The sequence below is a fragment of the Suncus etruscus genome, chromosome 8 (genome assembly GCF_024139225.1).
Source record: "Suncus etruscus isolate mSunEtr1 chromosome 8, mSunEtr1.pri.cur, whole genome shotgun sequence".
Taxonomy (NCBI): domain Eukaryota; kingdom Metazoa; phylum Chordata; class Mammalia; order Eulipotyphla; family Soricidae; genus Suncus; species Suncus etruscus.
Window position 1 is genome coordinate 13,262,840 of NC_064855.1, and position 24,063 is coordinate 13,286,902.

At 50.3% G+C, this 24,063-nt stretch overlaps 1 protein-coding gene across 1 annotated transcript in view; it reads right to left on the bottom strand.

Moving 5' to 3' along the window:
• The window catches only part of SORL1 (sortilin related receptor 1), an 89,022-nt gene extending 66,395 nt beyond the window's left edge, over positions 1 to 22,627 (bottom strand). Inside the window, exons 1-2 of the mRNA XM_049777911.1 lie at positions 22,330 to 22,627; positions 654 to 770 (exon numbers count right to left, since the gene is read on the bottom strand). Coding sequence (XP_049633868.1) covers positions 654 to 770; positions 22,330 to 22,605 — 393 coding nt within the window. The 5' untranslated portion in view covers positions 22,606 to 22,627. The remainder of the gene's footprint in view (positions 1 to 653; positions 771 to 22,329) is intronic.
• Between the last annotated feature and the right edge of the window lie 1,436 nt (positions 22,628 to 24,063).

Genomic DNA, 24,063 nt, shown 5'->3' on the forward strand with positions numbered 1-24,063 from the left:
GCAGGGTTCCCTCCCCATCAACACCCTGATTCCCCAGGCCACGGGGCCCTGCCACTTCCTGACTTTGCTCAGAGACACAGCCAAGAATCAGCCAGGTTCAAATTAAACCCAGGTGACTGCTTCTTGGAAGCGCAGCTCTACCCAAAGCCAGAAAATGACATCATGCCCCAGAGGGCCACACACTTCAACAAAGAGCTGAAAGATTTGTATTATGATATGCATATGCATATGCGCACATATATGTTCTTGTACATTCATATACATGTTAGTGGTCGTGGACATGTACGCATGCATACACATGTGTTTGTATAGTCATGCATGTGTGATTTGTGATTCACCCGTGGACTAGAAACTCAAACTCAACCACCCGAGCCTGTCTCAGAGAGGCCAACAGTAGCTCAGGCATGCTCCTGACATTCTGTGGCCAAGCCCTCCCTCTCACTCAAATGACCACACACAAGTGAGTGATACTGACAGTATCCACCTGTATGCAGCCAGTGAGAGAGAGAATTTTATGAGGGAGAGAAGGTCTCTTCTTTATAGGCTCATTTGTCCCATCCACTCCCCAGGATCCTGTCAACTTTATCCAGCCTGATAACCCCTACAGATTGGGAAAGGACGCGCTGCCAGTCTAGTGCCTCATAGGTACTTACATCACTGCTCTTGGGCCGTGCCAAAGCCAAGCTGTCCCGGGCTAAGGCCACGATCACGTTGCTTTTCTCCCCAGCCCAGTGCACCACCATCTGGTTGTGGGAATCATTCAGGCTAACCTGGAAGAGACAGAACAAGAATGAGGACATGGGGCCTCTCGGTTCTAAATCAAGACTCAATCCACAGTCTCTCAGGAAGGACCGAGATAGGGCTCGGCTCCCCACCCTCCCTGCCATTCAAGAGCCACCGCCCCCAGGCCTGCAGGCAGAAGGCTCATCCCTGCAACTGGGGACAGAACCCATGGGAAAGACTTAAAGACACACACACACACACACACACACACACACACACACACACACGAGCAAAACCATTACAGGCTCACCTCGGGCCCTGGCTACAGCCCCCATGAAGGGGAAACCATCAAGTCACTCAGGGAAAACTTCTCCTCACTTGGGATGGGGTTTGGAAGAACAAGGGTCCTCTCTGAGCCTCAGGGATGCACCCAACCACCACCAAGAACTTCCACATCCTTGGGAGACTTGAACGCCCAACCCTGGGCAGGATAGGGCTCAAAATGAAAAGCTTCAATAGGCAGCTTCCAGAACGACTCTCTTCCGGGTACCTCCAAAGCCAGGCACCCGGAGCTGCCTCCCTCTCACTGGGTGGCATCCAAAAGCAGCCCTCCTACCCCTGCATCAGTAGGAGAATTGGATTGAGGTGCTGAAGACACCCCTCACCTCCCCACCCTGTTCCCTACCACACCACACCCCAACTCCTAAATAAAAGAGCTGAAGGTCCCCAGATGGGGAAGAGAAACACCTGGGCCCAGGGGAGAACCCTCACTTCCCCTCCCAGGTCCCTGCACCTGCTGCTCATCACATGCACAAACCCTTCTGGAAAATACGTGAAATAAGTACCTTGTAAAAAACCCCAGTGGACTCATTTTTTGCTTCTGTTTTTTGTTTGGTTTATGGGGTATAGCCAGTGGTGCTCAGGGTTTACTTACTCCTGATTCTGGGCTCGGAAATCATCCCTTTTAGGATCTGGGGAACCATGCAGGGTCCAGGGATTGAACTCAAGTCAGCGGCACACAAGGCAAGCAGTTTACCTATTGCTCTTGGTCCCTTGACACGTGTGTGTGTGTGTGTGTGTGTGTGTGTGTGTGTGTGTGTGTGTGTGTATGTTATTAGGGGAAAGGGAGCACATCTGATGTTGCTCAGGGATTGAACCTGGCAGTGCTCAGAGGTGCTGGAGATCAAAGCCAAATCAGCTACATGCAAGGCAAATGTCCAACCCACTCTACTATCTCTCCAGTCCCTGTTTTAGTTTTTTCATTTGTTTAATTTTTGGGCCACATGCGGCAGCGCTCAGGGGTTACTCCTGACTCTGCACTCAGAAATCGTTCCTGGCAGGTTTGGGGAACCATATAGGATGCCAGGAATCAAAGCAGAGACTGTCCGGGGTTGGCCACTTTCAAGGCAAATGCCCTACCAATGTGCTATCTTTCTGAACAACCCCTTCCATTTTACTTTTTGAAGAAAAGTCTGTCATTCCAAAATGGCTCCTCTTCATTCCAGGAGAGAGAAATTCAGCCTCGACAGAACAGCACAAACCCCAAGCAGAAATAAATGAGGAACTGCGCCCAGCAAGCTATGGTGTAAGCAGCAAAGGGGCTCTTTTTGCCTTCTTCCCTCCATTGCTTGGTCCAGCCCACACCTGGGGGGACCCCAACACAGGTGCCCCAGGAAGTCTGATGACATGTCACTTCCCTCCCAAGGAACAGCCTGGGCATTGGGGCTCAGGGCTGGAGCCAGTACAGTATTGGGTTAGGAACCCAGAAGAATGGTCCTCTTGCCCTGGGATCTGCGGTGGGGACACCCACGGATACTCAGCCTCGGTGATGACCATCCCCAGACTGCACCGAGCAGATTTTAGAGTCCGGGACACAACTTGCTGGAGCATTTATGCTAAAGAAGGAGGTCTGAAGTCCTGAGCCCATACCCCAAAAGAAGGGGAAGTGACAGGTAGGTGACAGGTAGCTGGCCTTATCACCAGGCCAGCCTAGAAGAGGTGCCCCATGGTCCCCAGTTGCTGAAACTTCTGGGTCAAAAGGCTTTTTGAAGAGTGTCCCTGCCCTGCATTTCCCAGGGCTGACGGTGACAGGCGCCCCAAAAACGAAAATAGGCAGAAGGTCAAGTCAGCCTGGATACAGCTGTGCCAGTCACCCGGGAAGAGCCTCCCAGCAGGATGGTGAATCGGACTAGTTCTTAGGCAGCCCAGGTCAGGAGTGGGTCAGCACTCCAGGGGTCCCCTCCTCTCATTTCCTCTTCACCAGCCCATGGAGAGGGTCAGGAGAGTAGATCTGGGGCAAGCCCCTCTCAATAAAGGGACTTGGCCAGCTGGTTCCTTCCCATCTGGGTACCTCCTGAGCTCCCCTCTCTGAGCCTCCTGCAGCAAAACTTGTGGGGCACAGTGAGCTTCAGTAAATTGGAGGGGGGGTGTCTGAGTGAGGATTAAGACGGACAGAGATTCGAATCCCGGCATCCCATATGGTCACCCATGCCTGCCAGGGGCAATTTATGAGAGCAGAGCCAGGAGTAGCTCCTGAGTGGGACCCAAAAACAAAACAAAACAAATCAATTTTGAGGAGAGGAGCACAGGGCATTCAGAGATGCCAGCCAGGATGCATGCTGAAATAGACTCCATGTTACCAGCGATAGCACAGCAGGTAGGGTGTTTGCATGCATGCAGCCAACCCAGGTTCATTCCCGGCATCCCATATGGTCCCTCAAGCCTGCAAGGAGTAATTTCTGAGTGCAGAAATAGGAGGAAGGCTGATTGTATTGGGTGTGGCCCAAAAACAAACAAACAAACAAATAAAAGGGCTCAGAAAAGAAGGTCTGTGAATTCAAACAGGAGTATTTTTCAGTGCCTGGAAAGCAGCGACCCTCCCTCAGTCTCTGCTCCCCTGCTGACAGGTCAGTCCGGTCCCCTCTGGCCCATGAAACACTGCTTCCAAGCCTAAGGGTTCCCCTCTTAGCTGTTATTAATTGATAGAAGTCACAAGTCCCCAGGCAAGCCCCAGGATGCTAGAACTGGGTCAGAACCTGTTCTTGGGGTGAAATAGAGCACGTCCTTTGAAAGGGAAGAGGGAGAAAGACACCCCTAGGAGCAGCAGTGAGACATATGCAGGATGAGGGATGCTAGTTCTCAGTCCCTTCTGCAATAAAGGGACACAGGAGTTCGTGGAAGACGATCTTTCCCCCAGAATATTCAGCCCCTCCACCTGGACTCTGGCGTACAACCTGTAACCATCCCTCTTCATTCAGCTCAGAACATCCCAGGCTCCTTTCATGAGGTTTCTATGAAGCCAGTTGCCCTGCCGAATCTGCAGATAAAGGAACCAGATCCCTGCTTCATGCAGATAAGAGAGTTGGAGCCACCAACTGCAGAGAGAGGAAAGCAAGACTCAGGCCTTCTGGCTTTTCTTCTTCCACTGCAGACACTTTTGCCAGACATCCCATCTGTATGCCCACCTGCAGTTTTCAATCAGCATCACCACCTTTCACAGAATCCCCTTGGCCATTATGGCCCTCCGTACTCACTCTCAGTTCCCCAGCTTGCACTGCAGTTCTAGAAAGGCTACAGACTGGTCCCATTATCCAGAGAGAGGGGCAGACTCAGGGCCACTCAGGACCCCTATCTCTTTGAAGGTGGCCGATGGGAAAAAAGACCCAAAAGAGTGTCTCATATGTACAGGAAATACATGTAAGCATGGACACCCCGAAAGCCCTGCTGGGTGCAGCCCTCTTCCCGCCTCCCTCTGAGGTTCTTGAATATCACTCCACTCCATAGTATCAGAATCACACCTCAATGCTGAGAAACAAGTACTAAGAACCTAATTATACATAAATGGATAAAGGCCAGAGAGATAGTATAGTGGGGAGGGTGCTAGCCTTCCAGGAGTTTGATCTAAGTTTGATCTCCAGCATGTCATATGATCCCCTGAACACCACCAGGAGTGATTCCTGAATGCAGAGCCAAGGGTAAGTCCTATGCACTGAAAAGTATGGCCCAAAAACAAACCAATTTTTTTTTTAAAAATACCAATGGTCAGTCATGGAGGCTTACACAGGATGATGGGCATACATAGTCCTAAGCACAGCCTGTAGTGATCCCTGAACAGCCAGGAGTAAACCCTGAGGAGTGGCCCCAACTTGCCCTCCCTTTGACCCCCTGTCAAAATAAAGTCCATCCCGACCCTAGAATCAGGGGGTCCCAGACACCTACAGCCTCCATTCTACATGCCCTGGCCAATCTCTTTCAGGACAGACACAGCAGGAAAATAAGGCAGTCTGGTTCCTTTCTTGTGGTGCTGGTGGGGAAATACAAAGAAGCATTTTTAAAATTCTGCCATGAAGTTTAAAACAAATATCCTGTCCTTCAACTGCAAGGGCAGAGGGGGCTGCTAAATTCCTGGGCGTCAGGTCTGGTGGCCTGTACAAACCCAAGGCAGACGCACAGGCCCAAGAATAACAAGTTTTTCTCAAACCATCCGTGCAGAGGACCCACACGTGCTTGTCATTAAATCACAGGGCCTCCTCCTAGACCTAAAGTTCATCCCCCCTCCGTGGCCTCTCTCTGGAGGGGTTGGAATGTAAGAGCTCCCAGCTGAGAGGTCAGAGTGATAATACAGCAGGGAGGGCACTTGTCTTGAATGCAACCAACTACTCTTCATTCATTCCCTGACATCCCATGTGGTCTTCGGAGCACTGCTAAAAGTGATCTCTGAGCACAGAGCCAGGAGTAAGTCCTGAGCTCTTGCCACGTGTGGACCAAAAAAAAACAAAAATAAAAATTTGGAAAGATTCCTCCCTTTTTGGGAATCCCTTTTACAACTTTGCCTGGGGCTGGAGTGATAGCACAGGGTGTTTGCCTTGCACACAGCCGACCCAGGTTTGATCTCCAGCATCCCATATGGTCCCTCTGAGCACCTTCAGGAGTGATTCCTAAATGCAGAGCCAGCAGTAAGCTCTGAGCACCATCAGGTGTGAAAATAAAAAGTGAAGGGCCCGGAGAGATAGCACAGCGGCGTTTGCCTTGCAAGCAGCCGATCCAGGACCAAAGGTGGTTGGTTCGAATCCCGGTGTCCCAGATGGTCCCCCGTGCCTGCCAGGAGCTATTTCTGAATTCCCGGAGTAACCCCTGAGCATGGCCAGGTGTGACCCCCCAAAAAAAAGAAAAAGAAAAGAAAAAGTAAGAAGCTTCTCCTACAGAACTTGTAAGGACTGGGCTGATAGATTCAAGACTTGCCTATTTCACAAATCAGGCAACAGCAAATCAGCAAATCAGGCAGCGTGTGAGTTGGGGCCTGAAGATAGGCCACTCCTAGGATTTCACACGCATACATACATGCATCATGTACATGCAAACATGCACAGGCATGCACGCACACACTTTCCCTTTTCACCCAAAGGGTGATTTATGCACCTCAGCTTTTTTCCTGTCTGATCCCAATTTGGAAAAATTCAGCTTTACTTTGGCTGGATCTGGGCCAACCCCATTGACCTGCCTGTGGCCCTGCTATGAGTGGTAGGGAGGACACCCCAATTTGTCACTGAGAAAACTGCACATTCTGCTGTGCCAGAAGCTACCTGCCCTAAAGAACCTGAGCAATGGCTCTTAGGGGCTCGTTGGTAGGTAAGAGAGAGAGAGAAGGGGCAGCAGGGATAGGAGGAACCTCATCTCAGCCGAGCCCATGTCTCTGTCCTATGGAGGAGGTGTAGCCAACAAAGGTTGAGGGGGGCTCTGGGGTTGGGCCCACATGCAGACAGAATGCAAGGAGCCCCCCAAAGTGGACTAGCCATGGTGTCACCCAAACCAGGACAAGGCCTACACAAGCCAGTTCCAGGGAAGTCCTGGGGCTTGTCCCAGCCGGGTCAGTTTCCAGGTGTGCAGGTTCATGAGTAAAAGATACCCCTCTGGCTCCCCCACTAAGTATTTATGGAGCACTGAGATGGCAGGTGTCAAGCCAGGTGTCAGGGAAAGAGCCTTGTAGAGATGCCAGATCCTGGTTCATTCTTCTTCCTTCTTTCGGGGTTAGGAGGGGCACTACAGGGGTCTCACGGTGACTCAGAAAATTGGACTAGTAGATGGTCTGATGCAGGGTCCTCAGGATCTAAGGCCCTGTGGGGGCCTTCAGGGCCACACAACATAGTTATGGGGAGCCTCCAAGAGACCAGGTGATGGGAGGAAGTGAGCCCAAGTTGAGTGTGTGCTGGGCATACACCCTAACTACAGGCACTGTCCCCCAATAGTGAACAATCCCACCACAAAGAGATCAATGAGCAGGAGTAATTTCTGAGAGCATAGCCAAGAGTAACTAACCACTGAGCACTGCCAAAAATAAAAAATAAATCAATAAAGAGGGAGGAATTGAAGAGACTGGGATGCATGAGAACTAGGCAGAGCAAGGGGACAAGAAGGAGCTAGAGACTGGTCTCATTGGAATAAGCCAGAAAAGCAGAGGTGGCCAGGAAGACATGCTGAGGGTGGGGTCACAGGATCACTCAGTCATTGTTGTGGGGACCCTAATGGATCCCAGGACCACTGAGGAAGCTCTCACCAAGACTTTCGGGTAGCAGGGCAACCCCACTGAGACTGGAAACAGCTATTAGTAAGGCTTGCTGAATGCCAACACCCCAGGAAGGTATATGTTCTAAGTTATCTATGCTGTACTCTTCCAATCCAGTCAGCTAGAGAAGAAAAGACTAGAAGATCCTTTGGAAACATCTTTCTACAACTGTGCTTATGTCTCTTATCCTACCTGACATTTAAACTGTGTTTGTTTGTTTACTCAATTTTATTTTAGTTTGGAGGCCACACTCAACAGTGATCAGAATTTACTTCCTTTTTTTTTTGTTTTGTTTTTGTTTTGTTTTTGGGCCACACCCGGCGGTGCTCAGGGGTTACTCCTGGCTGTCTGCTCAGAAATAGCTCCTGATAGGCACGGGGGACCATATGGGACACCGGGATTCGAACCAACCACCTTTGGTCCTGGATCGGCTGCTTGCAAGGCAAACACCGCTGTGCTATCTCTCCGGACCCAGGATTTACTTCTGGCTCTGCCCTCAGGAATCACTCCTGGCATGACTCTGGAGACTGTAATGGGGTGCTGGGGAATGAACTGGTTCTACTACATGCGTGGCAAATACACCCGCTATACTACTACTCTGTTTACAAGAAAATCTGAGGATAATTGGGTCAGAGCGGGTCACATCCATGTTGTTTAAGGACAGTCAACTGTCTATGAGACCCCTAAGTGTGAACGTGGGGGTGAGCAGCTACAGCCCAGCATATCCTCACACACTGACTTAAGTAACACCATGGAGAGAGAGAACAATCATTTCAAACAGCCCTGTGTTGATTAAGCTTAGATCATTCTGTTTGTCTTTGTGTTGGAACAAGCAATATGAAGTAAATGCCCACAAGGAGACAGGCTAGGGTGGTGGGTGGGAGACTGGGGACACTGGAGAAGGAAAGGTCCCTCTGATGGAGGGATTGGGGACACTGGAGAAGGAAAGGTCCCTCTGATGGAGGGATTGGTATGAAAACAATTAGTGCCTTAAACAATTGCATATGAATAACTTGGTAAAACACAGCATTATGATATAAATCAGACCCCCCAAAAATAAAAAAAAAAGTGGAGGTGAAGAGAGCAGTCACAGGACAGGAAACCCCCTCACCACCTCCTCTCAATAACCCCACATACACACCACAAGCTAGACTTTCAGCAAAGGCAATGGTCTGCAGACCATTTGAGAGGCGTCAGCATTGGTTTGGGGCTTGCTTGCCACGGTCTCCTTCAGGCATATAATATAGCTCTGGACCTCTCTCTTCACCTTGCTGAGCCCCAAAAACTTTCTGGTGGAAGGAACCTAATTTTGTCCATCTCACCTTTCTCATCAGGCAGGCCGGTTAGAAAAACCCAATGAGGGCAGGCAGGAAAAGAAGGAAAAAAGAAAAGGAAAACCCAGTGAGCTGTGTCTCACCTAAGAAACCTCCATCCCACACAGCCCTTTCTGATTCTTGCTTCTTCCAGACAAAATGCCTGAATGGTCGAATGAGCCCATCTTCACAGAAGGGCCCACTGGAGGAGATGGGCTATAACAACAGGACAACTAGTCTGAACTCTTGTGACTGAGTCCGGGGGCCCAGTCTCCCTTCCTCAGGCTCCCGTGCAAGGTGACACTGATTTCTAGCACCTTCCTCAAAGGGAAACCATTACAGCGCCACATCCCGGGGCATGAGGCCTTCACGTGCAAGTCAGGGGGAAGGAGAGAGAAGAGAGGGAGAGAGCATCAGACCTGAGAACAAGATGCCTGGTGAGATACTGGGGCGCAGGGCAGCTATGCCCACTCTTCTCCAAGCCCCACATGCTCTAAAGAGGCAAGGCTCAGAGCCAGCGGTGCTGCTCAGTGATAAAGCACTGAGCTCTGGGTTGGTTCAAATTTGTGAAGGATAGGAAGAGATGTGAGCCTGTATGCATACAGTCACTCACATTCATACTTCTCTCTCTCTCTCTCTCTCTCTCTCTCTCTCTCTCTCTCTCTCTCTCTCTCTCTCTCTCTCTCTCTCACACACACACACACACACACACACACACACACACATGTATTAGAAAGCTGTCTCAAAGTGCTGAGTACATTCTTGTCTAAGAGAGACCTAGTTCAATCCCAGTACCACATGAGCCTCAAGTACTGAGCGAAAAAATTGCTCTTGAGCACTGCCAAGTGTGGCCCAAAATGAAGGAAGGAAGGAGAGAAGGAGGGAAAGAGAAGAGGAAGAAAGAAAGAAAGATGGAAGGAAGGAAGGAAGGAAGGAAGGAAGGAAGGAAGGAAGGAAGGAAGGAAGGAAGGAAGGAGGAAAGAAAGGAGGAAAGAAAGAAAGAAAGAAAGAAAGAAAGAAAGAAAGAAAGAAAGAAAGAAAGAAAGAAAGAAGAAAGAAAGAAGAAAGAAAGAAAGAAGAGAGAGAGAGAGAGAGAGAGAGAGAGAGAGAAGAAGAAGGAAGAAGGAAGGAAGGAAGGAAGGAAGGAAGGACGGAAGGAAGGAAGGAAGGAAGGAAGGAAGGAAGGAAGGAAGGAAGGAAGGAAGGAAGGAAGGAAGGAAGGAAGGAAGGAAGGAAGGAAGGAAGGAAGGAAGGAAGGAAGGAAGGAAGGAAGGAAAGGAAAGAAAGAAAGAAAGAAAGAAAGAAAGAAAGAAAGAAAGAAAGAAAGAAAGAAAGAAAGAAAGAAAGAAAGAAAGAAAGAAAGAAAGAAAGAAAGAAAGAAAGAAAGAAAGAAAGAAAGAAAGAAAGAAAGAAAGAAAGAAAGAAAGAAAGAAAGAAAGAAAGAAAGAAAGAAAGAAAGAAAGAAAAGAAAGAAAAAGAAAGAAGAATAGAGAAAGGATTCCAGACCTAGTTTCTGCAATAACCCTTCTCTCATGCCACACTCCACCCACGCACCCACTTGCCATATTCAGCAAAGCCCATGACCTGCTTGTAAGTATAGATTTGCCCTAGAACGACTGGGAAAGTGGAGCCACGGAACCAAAGATACAGGCGCTAAGTAAGGTCTGAGTGACTGGTTCTCACATTCACACAGGGTCCCACCTCCTTCCCTCTGTCCCATCCTCTGCTGTTGTGAAAACTGCTTGGCCAGCCCAGAGCCCAATCTCCCTCCTTACCCAGAATCAATCATCCCACAAGCATCCTCTGGGCCAGGAGAGAATTAAGAGCCCCAGCAGCAGAGACAGGTCCAGCACAAGGCAGCATCTAAGTGTCCCCAGGAGCCCCAGAAAGGAAGAATCCACCACCAGCGCCTTCCAGACCCATTCAGCACATTATCACTACACAGACACTCCCTCCCAATGAAAACATCACCCTTGCCCGAGACTTGTGTCCAAGGACTGGCTCTGCATGTGGGGGTCCTGTCTAGTCCAGTCTGAAACTGCTGGGAATCACCCAGAGAACCATGGGGTGTGAACCCCCCAATAAACAATTCTCACTGTGACCTTAAGGCATTTATCGGAAGGACATGAAAACATGAATTCAGCAGAGTACTATACCTCTACATACCTAAGAGCACTATGAGACATGGGATGTAGTCAAATGCACATCAACAGATGAGGGGAGAAGGCATTTGGGGGTACATATGCAGTGCTCTCAATCTGCCATGAAAGAAGATAAAACCAGGCCCTTTGGGACAAAACATGTGGATGATCAAGCTAAGTGACAGAAGCTATGGAGGGGACAAGAATGACCCACTGATTCCCACCAGTGTGAAATAGAAAACAAATTAACTAGCAAGAACCAATCAGAGGCTGGATCTATAGTTCACTTGCTGTGCACATGGTCTACCCCAATTCGATCCTCAGCACTCTATGGTACCCCACCAAGCGTGATCCCTGATCACAAAACCAGGAGTAAGACCTGAGCACCAAGTGCGCGCCTCCATCAAAAAAATTTTTTCCTAGGTCTACTGAAAAGCAAGGGAGTCCCTGAAAAATAGGGGAAGTGGAGGAGAAATGAACAGAGGGTCATTTTGTTACTAGGATGGTCCTGAATTTGGGTGTGAAGTTGGGGTCAGGGCGATGCTAAGCCAGACTCTGAAGTTGAACCAATTTCATTTCAATGTTCATTGTGACTCTATTAAGCTTCAGAAACATCCAAGAAAGAGGGATTTGATCTCTGTACCCACTAACATTAAATTCAGTCCCCACCTCACATACACACACCAGCGCAGATGCCCTACAAACCTCTCCTCTCCTCTCTGCACCCACATCCCCTTTGATTTAGTGATTTGGGAAGAAATTTTTTTATCTAACAAATGGTTCTCTTGGGACCAGAGCCACAGCAGGTAAATCACTTGCCTGCCCACAGCTGATCCAAATACCATCCCTGACACCACATATGGTCCCCAGAGCCCTGCCAGGAGTGATTCCCTATACACAGAGCCAGCAGTCAGCCCTGACTACCTCTTTGTGAGGTCTCAAAACCAAAACAAAAACAATCCCAAGAAGGCATCTTTTCAAAATAAAAGAACCAATTCTAGTTTTTACCTTTCCGGTTTCTGTCAAACTGGGGAGGGTCACTGGAAGAAAAGAGCCTAGCTCAACCTATGCCCGCCAATCCTGACAGGGCTCCTGTGCCCTTGTCTGCCACTCAGCTTCACTTGTAATCTCATCAGCCTGCCTTCCTCAGAGCGAGGCCGTGTTTTTAATCTAATTCCAGGGACTGCAGATAAATCATCCTGAAGTGTCCTGGCTCTCGGAGCCAATAGCGGGCAGTGGTCACAACAGCCAAAGCATGTTAAGTTAGGGGGCTGAGGGGAAGGGGCGAGGGGCCATCTCGGCGAGTCAGGAAGAAAGACTGCATCATTCCATGCAGGGACTTGCAGGGGGCCAGGAAGGATGAGCAGGGCCAGATCTAGAAAGCTCAGCCAAACCGGCACCAGCTATGGGATTACAAGGCCACACCAAGGGTCAGTCAGTCTCCGAACTCAAGTCCCTGAAAGAAGGAGGTCAGCACCCTTTACAGAAGGGGCACCTGCACCCTTCAGTCCCCAGTACTGCAGAGAGAAAATCCACTTGGGCCACAGAGCTAGGACAGCAGATAGGGCACTGGTCTCGCCTGCAGTTTACCCTGACTTGATCCCTGGTACCACATAATAGTCCCTGAAATCTGCCAAGAATGATCCCTGAATGCAGAGCAAGGAACGAGTCCCGAGCACAGCTAGATTTGGCCCAAACATCCAACCTTCCTGAGGAAAAAAAATGGAAAGACAAAATCACTATGTATGGCCCATTCAGCATGGCTGAGAGAGGCAGCCTACCTATCCTGGGTTTCTGGGGCCAGAGAAGCAGCAAAACAGTGAAAGATAAAGTACTTATCTAGTACACACACCCATATTTGATCCCTGGCACCCCATATGGTCTCCTGAGACCCACCAGGTGTGACCCTGGAGCACAGAGCCAGCAGTGAGCCCTGGGCACCTCGAGGTGCGGAAACCAAACCAAACAACAACCAAAAAAAAAAAAACCCTCCAGGGTTTCCACCATCGCTCAGGGTTAACTCCAGCCCTCCTGCCCTTGCCAGGTGTGGAAACTGAAAACCAGGGTGTCCGCTTGAAACGACACCTCCTCTCCTGAATTGGGTGGGGCAGGGTTGTGACCCCAGAGGAGAGGAGGGTGGAGGGTCCCCCCAAACTGAGAACCGTGCCTTCATCTCCCTCCCACAGCAGTCAAGGACTACATGTCCTCGTCAGCAGGTGAAGGGGCAGAAATGCAGTTAACGAGAGGAGGCCAGAGGGCGGCTGGGGAAGGGCTGACCTGGCATGTTACCTGAACCATCACCAGGCAGGAAGGAGCCTTTGTTGAGTGAGTGAGTGAGTGAGTGAGTGAGTGAGTGAGTGAGTGAGTGAGTGAGTGAGTGAGAGAGAGAAACAGGCCTGAAAGCTGGTTTTCCTTTTTTATTTATTTAGAGGAAGAGAGGGGCAATAAATACAGTGTGTTTGCTTACAAACAGTGCTAGCAGTGCTGAAGGGTGTGGGTGGGGGCATTCCCAGTGATGCTTGGCCAACCAGGTACACAGCCCCACGCACAGAGTCTACAGAGGGGGGGACCATGAGGATCATCTCAGCAATACTGGGGGAATGGAAGCTCGCTTCCACATCCATCTCTCATTCACAAGGAGCCGGAAGACGACAGCAAAATCCTGTTCTTTCTAACCCACTTTCTGCACTCAGGGCACCAAGGAGACTCAGATTTTAGAGAGCCCTCTGCAAAGTGCTCAGTGTGGTGTCTGTGGAACAATAAAAACCAAGGGTCTCAAGAGACCTGGGGCTACACCCCACGGCCCCCCTGATTTATAACCGCCTCTGCCACGTCCAACGCTACCAGGCTGCATAGGCCGCTCCTCTGAAGACCGAAGGTTCACAGGTCGATAAGCCAATAAATTAGGTCGAAATTAACTGCGGTTCATCGTAAACTGGGGGAAATTGATTTTTTGCATCTACGTGGTGGGACTGACAATGAAGCCAAGGCCCGGGGGCCCCCCACATACCTAGGACAGTCCACAGAAAGGTTCTGCTGACCAACAAAGGCTCAACCCTGCAGCTGGTCCACTTCTCAACATTCACCCCAGAAAAACTGCTATGGGTGAGCTCCCTAATCCCATCCAACACAACACAGCCTAAAACAGAATGAGGCAGATAGACAGACAGACGGGTGGACGGATGGTCTCACTTTCAGACATTTCTGCACAGCCCACTCTCAACTCTGAGTTTCTGACTAAATTACTGTCAGAAATTCTAAGCTTCAAGCTGGCTCTCTCACCCCCCAGCATATTTTATGCCAGTCATTTCCCATATCAGCTGCTCCAAGAATGCAAACTCATTTTAATATTTGCCTAAGAAAATTTAATTTGGAAGGTAAACTGACACCTTAAAAAGATGAATAGGCCAGCTATAAAGAAGATAGGTTTGCCTTGGAATCATTTGCTCTCTTGAGGCCAAGAATGTCACCCCCCACCGAAAGCCTGTCTATGACCAGGGCCATCAGCACTGGGTTTAGCCATGCACAATCCCATGACAAAGATGGCTGTCTTGGAGGAGGAGAAACATGACAAAGAACTGTTCCCACAACCTCCATCCTTTGCTTTCAGGAAGCTCGCTGCCGTGAGGGCTGCCTCCTGGATCCGACTCTCCACGCAATTTATTAAGCATGCCATTTAACTTCATTTCACAGACCATAAAGATAACAGTCTCAAGAACGTCAGTGAAAACCAAGACCCACTTCTTTCTGTGCTCCTTGCAGGGGCTGGGGCTATACCAGACAGTGCTCAGGGCTCATTCCTGGCTCTGCACTCAGAAATCACTCCTATGGTATCAGGCAACCATATAGGATGTCAGGGATAGGATCAGGATCAGCCGTGTGCAAGACAAGGCCCTACCCACTGTGCTATCTCTCCAGCCCTTTTTCCATTCTTTCGTTGTTGTTGTTGTTGTTTTGGGCCACACACTGCATCACTGTGTAGGATGCTGGGGTATTCTGCAGCAGCAGTCACTTTTAAGGCCAAGCATCTTGGCCCCTGTTCTCTCTCTTGCTGGGTCCCCCCCATCTCTTCCTCTGGACTTCTGACAACCATGGGATCTGCAGCTGAGACTGCTTCCTCAGAGTTTGTCCTTAGGTCTGAGCAGACTACATAATGTTGCTCTCTCAGGCCCACAGCAGCCCTCCAAATGGCACTGATGAGATGTTCTGAGATCTGATTTTCTCTCACCTGCCCGGAAGGAAAAGTACCTTTTCTTTTTTCTAGTTATTGTGCTATTATTTGTTTTGTTTTGGGTATTTTTCTTTTGATGGTGGTTTTATTTGGTTTTGTTTTGGAGTCACACGCAGCAATGCTCAGGGCTTACTCCTGATTCTGCACTCAGGAATCACTCCTGCTAGGCTCAGGGGACCCTAACGGATGTTGGAGATCAAACCTAGATCAGCTACGTGCAAGGCAAACACTCTTCCTGCTGGGGAAGACCAGTATCTTTCTGGTCCTTTTGTTTGTTTGTTTTTGTGTGTGGGCCATATACCACAGTACAGGCATCCTGGCTCCAACCAAGGGGTGCTGCAGGGTCAGATAAATGCCCAGAACCCCAGAATAAACTCAAGACCTCCTCTCATTGAGCTACATCCTGACCCCCAATTTCTTTTATATTATGACACTCCTTAACTTCCTTCCTCCTGCGTCATAATGTCCTAAGCATATTTTGGATGGAGAGCTAATCTCATAATTTGTGGTATCAGGAGATAAAGGTAACAGAATGGCACAAGTTTCAGGTGTTAGGGACCTATTACACCTGTGCAAAGGAAGTTTCTAGAAGCATTTGAAAAACAAGCTTGGGAGTGGCTGCCAACGAGGAAGTGGTGCTGGAAAGGTGTATTAGAAAGGGATACTGGGAAGAGGAACTAAGAAGGGGTACTGAGTGAATTGGAAGTCTGACCAGGAAGTTGAGCAAGATTCCTTCTTGCTCCTCTCCTTTCTATAAATCTTTTTGTCTTTGCTTTGGAGAAGGCAACACCTGGCAACATCTAGGGGTTTTCAGGGCTCACTCCTGACTGTACATAGGACTTGGGGGAACCATATGGGGTGCAGGGTATTGAGCCAGGGTTAGCCCCCTGCAAAGCAAGCTAAGTTCCTTAACCCAGGAACTATCTCTCCAGCCTGCACACATTTTTTTTCTGAACATCCATCAGCCCCAAAGGCCAAGCAGGCACAGAGGCTGGACAGTGTCTCCTTTCATCCTGCAACCTTCTCTCCTCACTCCTTTCCTTTTCCCCTCTGGCATTTTCCATTCATTCTTTCTCCTTCTCCCAAACACAGAAGCAATAGCCAGGCTGAAAGTGTCCAACTGAGCCAAGTGGCCCCTGAAAGTTTTCCCTGCTTTTCCTCATGGGTCCAACCCAACATGTAGGCAACTGGGCAGCCAGAGAGAAGCCAAGATGGCCAGGCAGCTGCTCTGCTATCCTGCCTGGTCACCAACTGGTCACCAGCTGCTCAAAGAGCCCAACCTCAAGCACAAGCACAGGGTCTTCCTAGCCAGACCAAGTGCTGAATGAGCTCAAGCCTTCTCCAGCTCTCCAACTGGGCGAACCATCTCTGCCACCCCAGATCAAGCCTGAGTCTCCCACCTGCACCCTCACACCCCCACCCCTACACCCCTGGCCTTGTGTTGTAACAGACACTTTCTTTCAGCCCTAAGTCAAGGCACTGAATACTTCCCAGTCTCTGAAAACAGCAGCATTATGAATAGAGAGTTCACTGGCAGGAAAATAAACCTGTCTGTCCTGTTAGGCTTTGAGCTTCGTTCCAAAGGATTTCTTTTTCTGCCCCAAACAATACTAGTCAGCATTATCAAGGTTTGAAAGGGGAGAATCACAGGGCCCTGGCAGTGACTCTGCTGGAGGGTATCTGCCTTGCCTATGAAGGGCCCTGGTTCAATTCCAGCATTGCAAAAATAATACTAATAGGGACCGGAGAGATAGCATGGGGGTAAGGCATTTGCCTTGCATGCAGAAGGACGATGGTTCGAATCCCAGCATCCCATGTGGTCCCCGGAGCCTGCCAGGAGCAACTTCTGAGAGTTAGAGCCAGGAGTAACCTCTGAGCGCTGCCAGTTGTGACCCAAACACAAAGACAAAACAAAACAAAAATAATAATAGTAATAAAAATTAAAGAAAGAGTCCTGGCCAGTGGAATCCCTGCTTTACATGCACAATGATTCCCTACCCAGGAGACTGTAGAGATGAGGGTGAAGAACCTGCCTTGCATGTGAGGGCCTTGGGTTCAATTCCAACACTGCAATTAATAAATCATTATATTTAAAGAGAGAGAATCCTGCCTAATATAATTTCTTGTTCTTGCACGTGAGGGGTTCTGAATTAATCTCAGCACTTCAAATAATGATAATAATTAACAATAATAATAGGGGCCAAAGTGATAGGACAGTGATAGGGCATTTGCCTTGCATGCAGCTGACCAGAGACAGACCTGGGTTCAATCCCTGGCATCTTCTATGCCCCCCAGAGCCTGCCAGGAACAATTTCTGAGTGCAGAGCCAGAAGTAACTCCTGAGTGTCATATCATGGCCCAAAAAAACAAAATAATATTAATAATGAGAATGATAATAATAACATTTAAGAGAGTCCCGTCCAATAGAATTCCCTGCTCTGTATGGAAGGGGCCCTTCCTGGGTTCAACCCCAGCATTGTAAATAATAATATTTCGAAAGAGAGTTCTGTCCAATAAATTTCCTGCTTTACATACACAATGACACTCCCAGATGGTGACAGAGATCAGGGTGAAGGCACCTGCCTTATATCTGAGGATCTTGGGTGCAATCCTAGCCCTGCAAGTAGTAGTAATAAAAAATAATATTAATATTAATAATATCACTTAGAGAATCTTGTCCAATAGAATTCTCTGCTTTTGCATGTGAGGGGTTCTGGGTTCAATTCTAGTACTGCAATAATAATAATAAAATTTAAAGAGAGAGTCCTCTCCAATAGAATCCCTGCTTTTCATACACAAGGATCAAACCCCACCCCCAGACGGCTAGGGAGATTCAAACTGTCTTTATGTAGCCAGTCATCAGCCTGATTCAGACCCTGGCACTGCCTGGTATCCTGTATATCCCCCAACCCAGATCCAGTAGCCCCTGGGCACTGCCAGGTAGGGCCAAAATTTAAAAAGCAATACAAATTAAATGAAAAAATAATAAACAGGTTGAAACGGCAGCTCAACAGATCAAAGCTTGTGCTCTGCGTAGAGGTGGGCCCCGGTTCAATCCCAGAGCAGGGACTGCCAAGCACCACCAGGAGGAATGGGTAAACACAGAGTGGGAGGGGTAAGGGTGGTCCTTGACACTGCTGGGTATGACCCCCCCCCCAAATGAAATATAGCAAAGGTCTCTCTCTCCTTTAAAGCAGGTGGGTTTCCTACTTCCAGTGTTAGCTGGACCACCAAAGCCAGTTCCACAGTGGCTGGGACAGAGGATCAGGGATTTAGGGGGGCACAAGGGAGAGAAGCATCATGATGCAGAAGTACCATAAGGAAGCACTACTGTGCAGGGAAACCATGCAGAACACCAGGGGAAGCAGAGGAGATGAGTCGAGAAGAAAAGGCACAGGGCTGGGGCCTGACAGATAGCACAGCGAAGAGAGCATTTGCCTTGCAGGTTCAATCCCAAGCATCCATCAGGGTCTTCCATGCCTGCCAGAAATAATCCCTGAGCAGTGCTGGGTATGTTTCCCCCAGCCCCACCCAAAAAAAGACACAAGACTGGTGCACAGGGATGTGGGGGTTACTATAACTTGCCTTCTAAACTTGGATTGTGAGCAGCAAAGCCCCGAGGTGAGATAGATGACCATGGTTACCACCAGTGTCCATGTCATTCATGTCAGCTCCGGGTCAGGCCACCAGAGCCCAGAAAAAACCAATGTGATGCTACTGAGCTGAGCCTATGTCATGGTCAGCAGTAGCCCAGCGCAGACAGGGACCCCCAGGGCTCCCATCCCTGAAGCTGGGTCTCTTCATAGAGCTACTGTGCCAATCCTGGTCTACCCTGCAGGCATCCTCTCCTTCCTTCTCTCTCACAGCCCAGATGCCTGGGAGAAAGCCATAGAAAATCAGGGTCACTTATGCTGCATCTTCCATGGGCCCCCTTCAGCTTGAAATGTGGATGGTTCATCGTTCCTGGGTGCTAAACACTGCAGGCCTAGTCTCAACTCATAAAGCCATAATAAGACTCTCCAACTGCTGCCTTGCATGGGGGATAGGGAGGGGAATACTTGAATTCTAGGTCAGATCTCTGGCATGGCATGAGCTTACCAGTACCAAACTGAGTTGGGCAGTCCTGATGGCCCCCCAAGCACTTGCCAAAGGGGCCCCCAAATTTATTTTCCCCCGTTTCTTTAAAAAAGAGCATATTGGGGGAGCAGGGGGAAAAAAGTACTAATCAATGATAAGCAGGATCTGACCTAGCCCTTGTTCCCAGCCTTGCCACACCCATCTCTGAGGGACCCATACGTGGATGCAGGCAGAAACATTACAGATGAGGGTGGGGTTGGGTGACACACTATGGCTGAGTGGGGGGGTCACAGGGAGACGGGCCACAGGAGACCAAGTGTGCAGGATGGGGACCAGGTAGCAGCCACTGCAGACCCAATAGAGACTTCCAAGCAGGTGTCTGAGCTGGGACAAGCAAGACTAATGGTCCCGCGGACCACGAAGGTGACCACATTGCGGGTACTTACAGGCACGCTGCGGAGGGCATGGAAGCCCCCATCTGTCATTGATCCCTGTAGTGCCAAGGGGGGCAGTGAATAAAAAGGCCCGGGTGCCAGGAAGTTCTTTATTAATTTTGCTTTTTTTGAAATGAAGTCTTTGAGGGCTGAAAAGATAGCACAGTGTGGCAGGGGCCTTTACCTTGCACGCGGCCAATCTGAGGACAGAAGATGGTTCAATCCTGGCATCTCATATGGTTCCCTGAGCCTGCCAGGAGCGAATTCTGAGCGCAAAGCTAGAAGTGATCCCTGAGCGCTGCAGATGTGACCCAAAACCCAAAAATAAATAACTAAATTAATTATTTAATTAAATAAAGTCTTTGAATCACACGTGAGATATACAGAAGTTGTTCCTGCTTGAGTTTCAGTCATATAATGTCCAAACACCATCTTCACCAGTGCACCCAAGGTCCATTCAGCCACCAGGTAGTTTTCCTGGGCCTGCCCCTGAAATTCTCTCCTCTTCTCTCTCTCTCTCTCTCTCTCTCTCTCTCTCTTCTCTCTCCTTCTCTCTCTCTCTCTCTCTCTCTCTCTCTCTCTCTCTCTCTCTCTCTCTCTCTCACTCCCCTCCTTTTAGACACTGGTTTGCAATGCTGTTACTGAAAGGGTATCATGCATATCACTGTCTCTCCATTCAGCAGCCAGTCCTATCCACAGTGATAATTTCCAACTAGCATTGCCAAATTGGTCCCTTCTCTACCCTAACTGCACTCCCCCCACTAATAATTTGTGGGGGGGCTATTGGGGTATGATAAGGCTCAGGATTTACTCCCGGCTCGGCACTCAGGAATCACTCCTGGCAGTACTTGGGGAACCCTATGGAATGCCAGGGATTGAACCAGAGTTGGCTGCATGCGAGGCCAGTGCCCTACCCACTATGCTATTGCTTTGGGCTCCCAGGAAGTTCTTTATTCTCCCCTACTCAAATCCTTAGTGAGTCCAGAAGACCTAGAGCAACAGAGACCACATGTGAACAGTCTCAGAGTGCCCAGCACCCCAACTCTGGGGGCACTGAGGAATGAGCCTCATGGTAGACTCTGCCTCTCACCACCCCCAATTCAGCCTGCTTGGCTTCCAGATGTAAAAGCTGGAGGCATGGGGGGTCTCCCCCCAAAACATGGTTCATCTTTAACTTGTCTCAAACCACCTGATGTGCTCAGAACTCCAGAAAAGAATGGACCATGGCTGAGATCAAGAGGCACAATTAGGCTACCAAAGTAGATCATGGGAGGGATCTGATCTCTGGGTGATGGCCACACACCCCCACCTCCAGACAGAGAGGGGTCAGGATCACTGCAGAACTGGCTGATTTCCTCCCACCCTGCCAGCAGGATGGCCCTCTCAGACTCCTGTCCACTCTCCAAAAAGTAAGTTCCAGATGGAGTTTGGGGGGCCCGGCAGTTTCCTAGCCAGGGGCCAAGGGCAGGTGGAAGCCAAAGGCCTCGATGGCCGCTTTCTAGCCGCCATTATTACGGGTCACTACTTTATGAGGTTTTTATCGACAGACCGGATGGGCCTTTGCACACCCAAAGGTCACTGGGACCTTGCGGATGGACAGCAAAAGGCAAGCACCCAGCACCGTGTGACCTTGGGCCGGTCCTGTCTCCCCTGCCAGCGTCTGTTCTGCTCATCAGACAGCCTACACAATAGGGCAGGATGGTTTATGGGGCCCTTCCTGGCTCCAGCAGGTCAGCAGCTGACTATTTATTTCCTGAAGAAAGGGCAAAAGGCACATCAAGAGAAATTAGACAAGACTCAGATCTATCTTTCTATCTTTGCTACTTGCTGAATAAACATTGGAGCTCCAGAAGGATGCACTGTTGAACCCCCACCTCCTCTGGTCCCCTTCTACCCCACCCCTACACACACACACACACACACACACACACACACACACACACAACACAACACCCCTTCCAGTCTTGCTGATGTCAATCCGAACCGCAGAGCCGGGAGTCCCACGAGGCGCTATCACCATCAAATTAATTTTGCCAAGGCTCATACTAAAAGCCACAAACTCGGTTTGCAATTTCAAGCCCCTAAGTCTTGGCCATAAAAAAAAAAAAAAAAAAAAAGTGAGATCCGTGTTTCTCATGATCTAATAAACTCATTGCTTGGGCTAGAAATAAATCACTGGCTGAATCCTATTGCCCCACCAAAATTCCTGCAGGCTTTTCCCAATCCCTGGAGTGCCACGAGAAATAAATAATAGTCCAAAATAAAACCGGTATCTAAAGGGGTTTGAAGGGTAGAATCTTACACCAGCCTCCCCACATATTTAAAAAAAATAAAAATAAAAAAATACAAAGCCAGTGCATGCGCGCACATACACACACAAACACACGCACACACAAACACACACAGACACCTTGCAGGTCTGCCCTCCTGAACTGAAGTGTGTGTAGTTCCAAACATACTAAGCATGGAAAGACCCTTCTTTCCGTGCCCTCTGGTACAACATAAGGTGCAAAAAAAATGCCTTTTCTTGAACCACATGTAAAAAATGAAGCTGCCCTGCTTTGGAGACCTAACCTCTCCAGGCACCGCGCTCAGTGGGGGATGCGGGTGGCACGCGGGGTGCAGCAGGACTGTATGCGCTGCGCCCTGGCCGGTCACCTGCGAGTCGGCTGGACAGGACGGAGGGGACCGGGGCTGCAAGATGCCCATGCCCATGCCTGTGCCCTCCGGCGGGCTCGGGCTCGGGGGTTGGGTAGGGAAGGCGGCGCTGGAGAAAAACAGATGCCCAGCCAGCCAGGGCGCGCGCGGGGAGGAGAGCGCGCGGGTGCGCGGGGGTCCTGGGACTCACCTGTCCGTACACCCTGATGGGTTGAGGCTGCAGGGGAGCGCTCCTTCGGGTCCGCAGCGGCCTCTCGGGGTCCCCAGGGTGGTGGTACTCCGCAAGGGGGTCTCCCCCTTGCAGCACGCGGAACCCCAGATCTTGGAGCCGCGCGCCGGGGCCTCCCGCCAGGGTCCTCCGCGCGCCCTCCTCTGCGCCCCCGGCGCCCCGCGCCAGCAGCAGTAGCACCAGCAGGGTGGCGAGGACCCGGAGCCGGGGTTCCCTCCTGCTGCTCCGTGTCGCCATGTTCGGGGCGCGCGCGAGACCGGCCGCGGGTGGTGGCGCCGCCGCCAGGACAGAATGCGCAGAGCCGGGGGGTGGCCGGGGCTGCCGGGGCTCCGTGCGTTCTGCAGGAATGGCAAGGGCAGAGGAGGGAAGCGGGGGGCTGCATGCGTGGGGGAGGAGGGAGACTCGCTCCCCAGCGGGGTGCTTCTTCTCCCCCTTGGGTCCCCCCGAACCTGAAGGAGACGGATTGGAGGGAGCCCAGCAGCGCGCACGCAGTGCAGCCCCCCCCCACCCCGGTGGGCCAAGGCGCTCAGTTGCAAGAGCTCTAAGGCGCCCAGACGCACTCACTGCATGTGACCAAGGCAGTCAGTGATTGTGTATCCCCCCCTTCTTCAAGACAGAGATGGGGAAAGTCCAGGAGATGCCTGGCTTGGAATCAGAGCCCAGCACCTGGACACAAAGACACAATAGGGCTTTGCCCAGAAGCACCTGCGTCCAGACAAAGCCCCCCCCCCCAATCCCATCCCCAGGACGGTGGTCTGCAGGGGATCCCATCAAGGGGACCACCCACCACTCCCATCCACTCCCCTCTGAGACATTTACAAAGCCCCCCATTCCACTCCCAGACGGTGGCCTGCAGGGGGTCCCATCAAGGGGACCACCTGCCACCGCCACCCCACTTCTCTCTAAGATATCTACAAAGCCCCCCCCACTCCACCCCCAGAACAGTGGCCTGCAGGGGATCCCATCAAGGGGACCACCCACTAACCTCCACCCCACCTCCACTCTGAGCCACCTTGGCTGCAAACTAAGTCTGCACAGTAAACAGGACCGGTGACTTTTGGGCAGTGGGGGGCAGGGCAGACTCCAGGAAGGGCCCCAGGACATATTTTAACCTTCCACTGAGCTGGCAGGACCTGGCTGCCTTGGTAGCTGTGAAAGTGGCTGCTGGCCCCGATGGCTCCTGAGGTCCTCCCAAGACAAGTAACTTTCTGTCACTTTATGGCACAGTGGGATCCCAGCCTGACCAGGGTGAGGGACAGACACCCTGAGACCTCAGGAGAACAGCTGCAGGAACATTTTGACACCCCCCACTTGTTTTGTGTTTTGTTTTGTTTTTTAAGGGTGGCACTGAGCAGAGCTGCTCCTCCCAACTCTAGGAGGGTTGGGGATGGGGACAGGGCATAGCCTTGTGCTGGGCATAAAAACTCTGGCTCCAGGGTGCCGGAGAGATAGCATGGAGGCAATGTGTTTGCCTTGCATGCAGAAGGTCGGTGGTTCGAATCCCGGCATCCCATATGGTCCCCCAAGCCTACCAGGAGTGATTTCTGAGCATAGAGCCAGAGGAACCCCTGAGCACTGCCGGGTGTGACCCAAAAAAAACAAACAAACAACAACAAAAAAAAAAACTCTGGCTTCAGAGCTTCCTGACTGGAAACAGTAGCTCAATTCTTTTTTTATTTTTTTATTATATATTTA